The sequence below is a fragment of the Silurus aristotelis genome (assembly GCF_946808225.1).
Source record: "Silurus aristotelis genome assembly, chromosome: 19".
In the NCBI taxonomy this organism is placed as follows: Eukaryota; Metazoa; Chordata; class Actinopteri; order Siluriformes; family Siluridae; genus Silurus; species Silurus aristotelis.
The window spans coordinates 1,948,569-1,960,316 of NC_139592.1; the positions used below are offsets into that span (position 1 = coordinate 1,948,569).

At 40.3% G+C, this 11,748-nt stretch overlaps 1 protein-coding gene across 1 annotated transcript; it reads right to left on the minus strand.

Moving 5' to 3' along the window:
- Positions 1-4,252: 4,252 nt before the first annotated feature.
- Positions 4,253-11,502, minus strand: ogfr (opioid growth factor receptor). Its single transcript, XM_083520949.1, has 7 exons — positions 11,193-11,502; positions 8,844-8,912; positions 7,714-7,795; positions 7,500-7,578; positions 7,352-7,418; positions 6,217-6,365; positions 4,253-5,727 (listed from the first exon to the last, which is right to left on the minus strand). The coding sequence occupies exons 1-7, from the start codon at positions 11,319-11,321 to the stop codon at positions 4,848-4,850; spliced, it is 1,455 nt and encodes a 484-aa protein (XP_083377075.1). The 5' UTR covers positions 11,322-11,502; the 3' UTR covers positions 4,253-4,847.
- Positions 11,503-11,748: the final 246 nt, after the last annotated feature.

Below are 11,748 nucleotides of genomic sequence, written 5' to 3' on the forward strand. Positions count from 1 at the left end.
GGACCAACACCAGCAGATCACACAACTCCAAAAACCACCACTGACTGTGCAAACTTCACACTGGACCTCAAGCAGCTTGGATTCTGTGCCTCTGTTTTCTTCTTCCAGACTCTGGAACCTTGATTTCCAAATGAAATGCTAAATGTTCTTTCCTTTCATCTGAAAAGACGACTTTGGCCCACTGAGCAACAGTCCAGACCTTTTTGCCCTTTGCCCAGGTAAGACACCTCTGACGTTGTCTCTGGTTCAGGAGCTGCTCGACACGTGGAATACATCAGTTGTAGCCCATGGAGACGTCTGTGTGTGGAGGGTCTTGAAGCACTGACTCCAGCTGCAGTCCACTTTTTGTGAATCTCCCCAAATTCTGGAATCTGCTTTGTTTCGCCTTTTTCTACCACATTTTTCCTTCCATTCAACTTTCCATTAATGTGCTTGGATGCAGCATTTTGTGAACAGCAGCTTCTTCAGTGATGACCTTTTGTGTCTCACCATCCATGTGCAGGGGGTCAATCATCATCTTCTGGAAAACTGTCAAGTCAGCAGTCTTCCTCCATGATTGTGGCGCCTGAACCAGACTGAGACGCCATTTAAAGACTCCGGAAACCATTGCAGGAGTTTGGATTTAATGAGCTGATTAGCGTGTTACACCACGAGTCTCCAATATTCAACTTTTTCACAATATTTACATTTTCTGAGGTACTGAATTTCAGCTGTGAGCCAAAATCATCAAAATGAAAAGAAATAAACACTTGAAATATATCAGTGTGTGATGAATCTATATAATACACCAGTTTCACTCATCATATTGAATTACTGAAATAAATCAAACTTTTAATAATATTCTTATTTAGATATCTGTAGGTGGGTGAAAAAGGCGGGTGTCCCAAAGCTTTTGGCAATATACAGGTGCATCTCAATAAATGATAAAACTGGTGGTCTTGTCATCTGCTGGTGTTGGTCCACTGTGTTTGATCAAGTCCAAGGCCAAATTCTAATTTATTGAGATGCACCTGTATTGTTTTTTTCTTTATTTTGGACTGAACCAGGCTCTTCTCAATATCTGACTTTTCAATTAAGTCTTTTACCTTCCATCCTGAATTTATTCAGCTAATTTATAACTACTTGTTTAGTATTTTGGTGGGGTTGGTTGATCTAGATTCTTTTCAAGACTGACACAAGGAATATTGTAAGTCAACATATTAAATGGTTTACTTTCCTTCTATTGGAAACAAATGAAATGTAAAAAGGTTTACATACACACATTTCCCAAAGTCCCAAAGGTTAACACCTGTTAATGCATGTCCTCAGTCCATAAAGATACTTTGATTCTGGTTTGTAAGCACCTACAATGTTTAGAAACATCTGGTGGTTTATGGTTGACACATGCATGTTCCTAATGTTTCAATGCAACAAACTTACAACACAAGACAAACACACAAGAATTTGACAGTGAACGAGTGGATGAAAGTTCTGTGGAGTCCAAATTGGACATTTTTGTCTCTACCAGAAGAATTTGTATAAGATGGAGAACAGGAGAGAAGATGTGATCAGACTCCCCTCACCCCCACACTCACACATGGAGGTGGAAGTTTAATGGTTTGGGCTTGTTTTAGAGCAGGGAAGGTTCCGGAAAAAGTGAAAGGAATCCTGAACCAACACCATGTAATTCCGTCTGGACTTCGGCTCATCATCTTTTTGTACGGTGAAGTCGGTTCCAATGAGCTGCAGTCCAGAAGGAATTGCATGGTGTTGGTTCAGGATTCCGTTCACGTTTCTGGAGTCAAAGTGTTATTTGAAGAGCAAACAGACGTCTGGAGTGATATTTATTATGGAACCACCTGCCCAGTCACCACACCTCAATCCTACTGAATAATGAAATCTCCAACTAGTGAAGAACATCTTTAGCGAGAAGTATATCAGCTGAACGTTTGGAAAAACAAAGTGTCCAGATGCTGAGAGCGCGTGAAGCTGTTCTTCATACTAATGGAGGATTTTTCACTTAAAATAAAATGGAACGTCTGGACATTTAGAGATTTGTTTGGTCAAAGAAAATCTTGATACTGTTAGATGACTGAATTTGTTGCTTAGAAACTAAAGGAAGCTTTTCACAGCGTATTTTTTAGGTTTTCACCCCAAAAGTCTCAAGTTCTGACGTTTCCTACAGTTATGAGATGATAAGACTAAGCGATTAAAGTGAAGTTTGTCATTCTATTTAATCGAAAACAATCAGAATATAATTCACCTTAAAGACTCGATACTCTTACTAGCCACTTTATTAGTAGGAACACGTCCAACATGCTCTTTTACGCTAATCAATTACTCAATCTGCCAATCAGGTGGCATTTAATATTAGGTCAAAACATAAAACTGTGGAAAAAATTCATCTCAGTAATCTTGGTGCCAGATATCCAATCAAAGAATGAAAAGAAAACCAAAAAACATCCAGCAGAAAAAAAAAGCCTCAGTCTGGTGGGGGTGGTACAATAGCTCGAGGAATACATTACAATACTAAAGCTCAAAAGAATGCAAAATACTACAGGTCGACCGATTTATCGGTTTTGGTCGGATTGATTACTGGAACTATTGGCTATTAGAAAAAAAAGAAGATACCAACAGTTTTTCCGTCTCCCAGTCTGCTGTCATTACAAGAGCGGGCTCTAGAGGCGAATCCTGACATTACATGTGAGACGGCGTGCTGCACAGAGAGCGCTATATTTAATAATTATAATTATATACATATACACACACATATGTATATATATATATACACACATATATACACATATACACAGTGTTGGGCAGTAACGCGTTACTTTTGACAGTAACTAATACTGTAACGTGTTACTTTTAAAAATAAAGTAACTCCGTTACCGTATGGTGCGTTACCCTTTACTTTTTTAAATGAATTAATTTCGGCTGAAGTGTAGACTACAGCCTAACCTGCTTACAGCAGCGTCGCACTGTAGGATTGGTGGATGAACCACGGTATACACGAAGAAGACACATTGTAGGATTGGTGGATTACCCTCGGTATACAGGAAAAAAAGACGCGCTGTGGGCGTGAGGCGAGAGCAAGACGAGTTTCTCAAAGTGGAAATATGCTCATTATTTCACTTTAGTTGAGTATAAAGACAAAAACTTTTAAGTCAAATGTAAGCTGTGTCTTTCTGGTTTGAAGCTCGTATCTACTGCGATAAACAGCAACTCCAATCTGCCGAAGCTCCTCCAGGACCTCCATGCCTGAGGAGCTAGAAGCTAGAAGCTAACATTGTTGATAGTTTTCATACTTCAGCTGTGAAAGGAACATGTTTAAGAGCTCAACACAACAGCAGAAGCCACTTTAGTTTTTGATTGTGAATATATTATTCAGCTTGTTTTGTTTTTTATTTCAGAAATCCTTGTGATTTATTCAGTTTGTGCTGCTCTGACTTTAATGAAATAGTGTTTAAAAATGACTTTGTGTTTGTCAGTTTTGTGTTTGTAGATCAGCACGCATAAAAGGGCATTAATGGGCACATTAATAAAGAAGGTTCTTTAAAAAAGTAACTAAAAAGTTACTTTTAACAGTAACGCATTACTTTTTGGTGCAAATAATCAACAAAGTAACGGAGTTACTTTTTGAATGAAGTAACGAGTAACTGTAACTAGTTACTATTTTTTAGTAACGAGCCCAACACTGTGTATATATATATATTAATTTATATTTATTTCATTTAGCACATTTTCAAGATTCAGTAGTTTTTTTTTGTAATAAAGTTCAGCACTATTTTACTGTGTTTTTTTTATTTGATCAGTATCCATTTTTTAAAAACGTCAAATCGGTTGATTAATTAGTTATCAGCGAGTACGATCCAACCAAGCTATCGCTAACGGTCGACCTCTAGTAAACCCTGTTCCCGGCTGGATGCACCTCTTTATGACCACGATGTGAACAGTGTAATAGAGGCTACTTGCAGTGTGGTAAATAAACATTTCGTTGATTTCGCTGTAAATGTAATGTAAAAAATAAATAAATAAATAAAAAGGTGAAGGTGCTTTTTACTTGTCAATTTTAAATTACAAAAAGAAAAAAAAAAGAAATCTTACTTTGTTTACAAAGCTGGAGTCAGCCATAATACAGAGTCCCTGGAGCACAGAGGGTTAAGGGCCGAGCTTAAGGGCCCAACACTGTGGCTTGAACTTCCAACCTTCTAATCAGTAACCCAGAGCCTTAATCACTGAGCTTCGTAATAAAATGGCGAGTGAAGGTATATTTTTATCTCAACTTTTATTCCACCGTCTCCACCTCCGAGCTTTAGAACTGTTCACTCTGCACTTCATAGTAATACAATCAGGAACGCGTATTCAAGTACCTCGGTGTAGGTCTCGGTCAAAACCCTTTAAACTGACAGAACACTGTTCATTCGTTATGCTTTTTCTTTTGTACATCACAATAAATATTTCAGTTCCAATTCCATGAACAGGCTCCCAAATAGAAAAGTGCTAACGAGAAACAGATCGTCTCCTCCACGTCTCTTCCTTTTGCTCGGACCCCAGAACTCAATAATTTAATTGCAAACATGAAAAGAAAAAAAAAGAAGAAGAGGAACCAAGCCAGTCAGGCCGTGATATAAAGTCTTCCATATACAGGTTACGCCTCGTTTTCCTGAAAATGACCTTTATAATGACCTCTTTTTCACCTTTTCAGCAAACAAACAGAAAAAGCATGAAGCATGAAGTTCATCCCGTCTTCAAAGAAGAGATTTCACATTGGTATTATGAAGTTCATGACATTCGTTCTTGCTCGGTTTATGATTATTTTCAAAATGAGCGTCTCTTTATAGATATTAATTTATCGCAGGTTTTGTTTACGCCTCTCCGGAATGAGTGTCCATCAGCTCAGCTTCGTCCGTACCGTTCGGTTTCTCTCCGTCTTTCGTGTCCGAAGGAACGAGTTTCACGAGCAAACCAGTGGAAAAAGTGTCTCGAGGAGATTTTATATGGTCGGAAATCCCTAAGCCGATATTATCCTTGGTTCTGGGCAGTTTTCCCGCCCGTTCGGTACGCGGTGACGACTTCAGGCTGTGTTTGGGGCTTTCCGAGACTTTTTCCAAACCCGTTCCTTTCCGAGACGGAGATGAAATGTTCTTGAGATCTTCATCGGATTGTACCTGGGTCATTTCCTGATCCGATTTAGACGACACGTTCTCGGGCGGTTTGATCGGATTCTCTTCTTCGTCGCTTTTAAGCGTGCTCGTTTCACTGCCCGAGTGGTCCGTGTCTCCGTTATCGGCGTGGTCGCCGTTGTTCAGAGTGGACATCTCCAACGAAGAACCTTCATCCTTCGGATCCGAGTCGGCCGATGAACTTTCGTCTCTCGGATCCGTGTCGAACGGCGAACCTTCGTCGCGCGTGGACTCGTCTTCCTCTCGTTTCTCTCCGTCTCTCTTGTTTCTACTCGCCTCGGCTTTGTTCTTGAAGCGTTTCTGGATCCTTCTCGGGCACCACACGAATTTGTCTTTCGGCTCGAAGTGCTGGAAGGCGAAGCCGAGGAGCTCGCGGCGCTTGCGCTTGTTGCGCACGGCGAACAGGAAGTAGTCGAGCACGCTGCGCTTTACGCTGTTTAGGTTCTTCTTCACCAGCGTCTCCTCCAGGAAGAAGTGCACCAGAGGAGCCTGGTAATGCTCAAAGCCAAGCTCGCCCAGACACTTCAGGATACGCGTGATCCTCAGGTTGTTGTGCATGTTCCTGAAAGAACACAGCCAATGATATTTATATCAATCAGGGCCTGAATAGAAAACGTATGTAAAACACAGTATCTCACAAAAGTAAGTGCACCCCTCACATTTCAGCAACCATGCTAGTATCTTCTCAAAGGCTCGTACTGATACTACACGCAATGTGTGAGGCGGAGACTAAACAAACTTGCCACTTAATGTAATGATCGCATTGCGTACACGTGCACACCGAAAGCCGCGTGAAATGAAAAATAATATTACAGGATAGTTTCATGATGCGTAATGCTCTAAAATCATCAGGTCCCACAGATGATATACGGGTGCCAATATTTATAAGCACCTCAATGCAGGTGCTGATTCGTCTCCGTTTCATGACTGTATTATTACATAAGAATTTTGCTAGCTCTTTTCAAAATGTGAACGTCAGCACAGCAGATAGATATAAATACATCTCTGTGTGTGTGTGTGTGTGTGTGTGTGTATACACGGTGTGACTCACCGCTCCAGATTAGCGAAGCGTTCCCTCCAGTTCTCGGCACGTCGCACCTCGCCGGTCTCTCTGTCGATCAGCTGGATGCCATAAAAACCCAGCATGAGCTCGTAGGAATCAACCAAACGCCTTTTTGCCTCTTCATTCTCTCGGAACGCCTGTAGAGAAAAATCACGCGCACACACACACACACACACACACACACACACTCGTATACACTCACAAGTACACAGCACAATAACACTGTGCGGTATTATATTTCAGATGAAGCTGCCATGCTGGTTTGGTGGAGACGTTTAACTCTGCAAGAAATACCAAAATATTAATATTACCAAAAGTATTTGGACACCTGAGTTCTCTATCCATATCTGGTTCTTCTTCAAACTTTAAGCACAAACTTGGAGGCGAACGATTGGTTCATTATGATCCATTAAGAGTCCACATACATACATACATATCTACCTATCTATCCATTAAGGATTCTCAGATTCAGTGATTCGCATCGGATACGTGACATTTGTATCGCAAAGCATCGTTTTTAACATATTTCAATACAATTATTCGTTTTATTATTTAGAAAGTGACCAATAATTTGTGGTCAGTATTTCTGGTGTCTCTCGAGCGCGTTCTCTCAGCGCCGCCGCTGCTACGTGAACATGTTGCGTCACGACGCTACGGAGACCGAGGCGTGTCTCGAGAGTCACAGAGAATACAGATTAACATGGCAGAGGCAGAGCTGTAACTCCCTGCACACACAACAGAAAAAAGTGATCAGAAGGCACTCGAGTAAAGTGATGATTTGCTGTTGGTCTGAACCAAAAAAAATTTAAGTGAACTATTTGTACCATATAGAATTAATCCGAATCCGATTTTTCCCAAATCAATCGCATTGCAGTGTGATGGAAAAGATCTGATGCTGCTCCATCGTGTTGAGTTGAACTGAAATCGTATCGTGCTGCAACGTAATAGGGGGGGAATCGTATCGCGTATCGCTAGCTGCTTCAACGAATCTTTAATGTAACGTAGCATCCCTACTTTCTCTTTCTATCTCTCTCTCTCTATACAACAATCACGCATGAGCATCAACAATATGGTGGACTTTTCTCTGAACAACGGTGTGAATGTCTCTCGTCTTCATTCTCACCTGGATTTCCTTCTTGGTCAGCTCAGTAGCCAGGTAATTCACTCCCGGCTCCCGCAGAGGAAACAACCTACGAGACAGATGTGTTCGTCCTGAAACAGCTGGAAATAAATAATCATTTTAAAAAGCACGTAATGATCTCAGCACTTACCACTGGATGTACGAATGAACTCGTTCGAGTCTTTTATAATCCGATTTCCACTCGCTGTGAAACGTCTCGATGGACACGTCTGGAACACAACGAAATCTCTCGTTAAATACAACGTCTCATTTGTTACTTTACTCAGAAATACGGATTAATTCAGAGACACACACACACACACACACACACACACACACACACACACACACACACACACACACACCATCAGGAGACGACTTTATCTCGTTTAGGTAGAACTTTAAATTCGGCATTCTGTCCTCTGTACAGTCTTCATCGTTGAGGTTCTGAGGAGAGACGAGATTAAAAAAATAAATAAAATCAAGGAAAAGTAACATTCTGAATTTCAGGCATTTCAGTGTTGTGCGGTTTTATATCTCATACACCACAGCAATCTGCAGAATAATGATTGCTGGGTAATATAGTGATGTCACATGATGTTCGTTAACCAATTATATAACGGAACTGAAAAAAACTCCAGCAACATGGACATGTGACATGTCAAAACACCCGGCACAGTGCGGAGAGTCGCTTTCTGGCCACCAGGCTGATGCCACGTGATGTCACGTGACGTCACATGCTCATTAGTTACGTGCAAAAAAGAAATCTCCAGCAACAGTTAACATGTGACATGCCAAACCGCTCAGCACAGCAGGGAGAGTTGATTTCTGGGTAATATAGTGTTGCCATGTAATCTAAATTCCCCCACCCTTGTTAAAAGCATGTAGAACTGTTTCACAAGCTTTGAGGTGACAACAAAGCTGCCTGTGTTCTTCAGGAAATGTAAATACAAGTTTTTTTTATTTAATAAGGAACTGTAAATATATAGCATTTTTTTACTCTGAGGTTTTTTTTTTTGTTTTTTTTTGCAGCTTGTTAGCAAGATATCACCAAATTCTGAGCAAAGTGCTGACATTGCTGATATTTTCATTAAAAAAAAATTTATACAATCTTTTTATTAACATATAATAAAACAACATATTAACATTAATATTTTCATTTCTGGCATTTGGCAGATGACCTTATCAAATCATCTAATTTCTTACAACTTAGCAATTGAGAGTTAAGGGCCTTGCTCAGGGGCCCGACAGTGGCGTCTTTCTCAATGGTGGTGGTATTTAATCTTACTACCTCCTGATCTAAAAGCCAAGATAATCCTAACTGAACCACCTGTGAATCTGTCTGTTCTGCTGTTACAGAACACCTTCTGACCAATCGTGAGCTCAGAAACTAGCTGAAGAACCCGTCGTGGAACTCTATAGAACCATATAGAATCCGCTTTCTAGTGAAAGTACCTGCTGAAACAGAGACATGAGATCACAGGTCAGTACTCACTGGATAGTTGTGTCTGTAGTTCTGCATGTCTTTAGCTGCCCGGATATTTCTCGAGGAGGAATTGGACCACTGTGAGAAGAGAAAAGAAACAAAAAGAATTCAATTCTAACATTTAAAAATAGGACAACATTTTTTATGAGCTCCTACGTTCACGATGGATGATGACACTTTACAGACAAATTACAGTCCCCCATTATCATAACCTCCACTCTTCTGGGAAGATGTTCCACTAGATGTTGTGGAGATTCATTCAGCCACAAGGGTGTTAGTAAAATCAGGTACTGAGAAGGTGAGAAGGTGAAAAGGTTCCTGGGGTGCAATCAGCGTTCCCATTCATCCCAAAAGGTGTTCCATAGGGTTTATAGCAGGAGATCTCCTACATCTTCCAACCCATGTGAATCAGATGTTCATGGTTCATGTCTTTGTGCACAGACGCATTGTCATGCAGGTTTGGGTCTCCTAGTTCAAGTGATAAGGGAGGATTTCATGTTACAGCATCCGAAGACGTGTTTCCAGATTTGTGGTAGAATTTGGGAAAGAAACACATACGGAATGTGGAAACATCCAACTATATTAATTCCTCAATGCCGACAGTGATTTTGCGCAGTGAGAAAAAAAAAATCTTTCCAAACCGGACAGATTTTAGATCACAGGGCAAACGAAAAATAGACACTGTCTAAAAATACCCAGCAAAGCTCCTACTGAGACGCAGGGGCAGGGAGATGATCTGGTGGCACAGACAGGGAATTCTGACTGCAGAAAAATCCAAAGCACGTCCTAAACGTGTCTCTGTGGTGAAGACGCATGACATCTACTTCAGTACGTTTTCTGTGGTTCCATGTTGGATCCTGAGATCTGTGTGAGCTTCGTCCCCAAATCATGATAGCAAGAAGACTGGTGTTCCATTCCAATGGTGTTCCATCTAATTATCCACTTTACTAATCATGCATCTATCTATCTATCTATCCATCCATCCATCCATCCATCCATCCATCCATCCATCCATCCATCCATCCATTCACTTTACTAATCATGCATCTATCTATCCATCTATCCCTCCCTCCATCTTTCTATCTATTCATCCATCCACTTTACTAATCATGCATCAATTCATGCAACCATTCATCCATCTATCTTACTAATCATTTATCAATCTATCTATCTATTCACTTTATTAATCATGCATCTATCTATCTATCTATCTATCTATCTATCTATCTATCTATCTATCTATCTATCTATCTATCTATCTATCTATCCATCCATTCACTTTACTAATCATGCATCTATCTATCCATCTATCCCTCCCTCCATCTTTCTATCTATTCATCCATCCACTTTACTAATCATGCATCCATTCATGCATCCATTCATCCATCTATCTTACTAATCATTTATCAATCTATCTATCTATTCACTTTATTAATCATGCATCTATCTATCTATCTATCTATCTATCTATCTATCTATCTATCTATCTATCCATCCATCCATCCATCCATCCATCCATCCATCCATCTATCTATCCATCTATCTATCCATCCATCTATCCATCCATTCATCCACTTTACTAAATCATCCATCGATCCAACCATCCATCCATCCACCCATTTAACTAATCATGCATCTATTCATCTATCTATCCATCAATCCATTTTTCTGTTCCATCCTTCCATACATCATCAATCGAATTCAAATCTATCAATTTGTCCATTTATATACTCAGTTAATCACATCCATACATTTATCCATACACTTAATATACTTATCCAGGGGAAGGATTAGAAAATCTGCCCACAGAAGTGTGAAAGCTCTGCGAAATCGTCAAGATATCGAGAGTTATTTCAATCTCTGATATCGAAAAAAGAACATAAAAACCGACCGATTTTATCGCTGCATCCTTAATCACAATAACTCATGCTGCGGCAGTCTGCATTAATGACGTCATACCGTTTTTCTAGGAAGCGGCTTCGAATTATTTTCACGACATGGCGTTAAAATGAATAAATAAAAATAAATAAAACGCAAGCTACAAAAAAGTCACGCTACCATCAAGTAGGGTTAAATACAGAAAATATATATTTTTTATTCCCAATCGTTTTCCGGCATATCCTAAATCGTGGTCTGTGATTGGCTCAAAGAGTCCCGCCTCCTGCAAGAACAGACCAATCAGAGCGCAGAGTTAGGAGGTAACAGCCAATTGTTGAGAGGAAGGCGGGACGTCTTGCGGAATACAAGTGGGAAGAGTGGACAACAGCGATGCTTACAGAAACGCAAGCGCAGAATTAAATAAATAAACAAGTAAATGAAATAAAAGTAGAAATAAGAGGCAACGGAAACAGGACGTACAAAGCCGGTCTTTGCTTTCTTGTTTTTGTCCGGAAACGCGCGCCGCGACCCAGTCTCTGTTCCCCCATCCTCTCCATCGCTCTCGGTGTCCCAGGTGGAGTCGTAGTCGCACACCAGTTCGTCCTCCATTCTCCTTATCTCCCTCCCTTACCTCTTAAACACCCCGTGAATGCAGCAGGAACAAAACAGATCTGAAGGCAAAAAACATTCTCAAAAAAATCCCGAAACTGGGACCTGCTCTTATTCTCAGCTAGCTAGCTCCCCGGCTAATCCGAACAGGACCGCCTACTTCCTGGTTACGTCATCAACAATCCCGGAAGTCATTTAAAAACGACATTAGGATACATTTCTTATTTTTATTTTATGGTGTAATAATCCATTCCGAGCCATATAAATATTTATGTATTTTTATTTAACGCGATTAAGTAAAAATAGCGTATTTTATAGACCACTTCCGCTTTTTCTTAACCTACGCGGGAATTAGGAACCAATCAGATATCTCTCTTTCATCCGGGTATTATTCCAGTACAATTATCTAATACGACTGGGAGAGAAG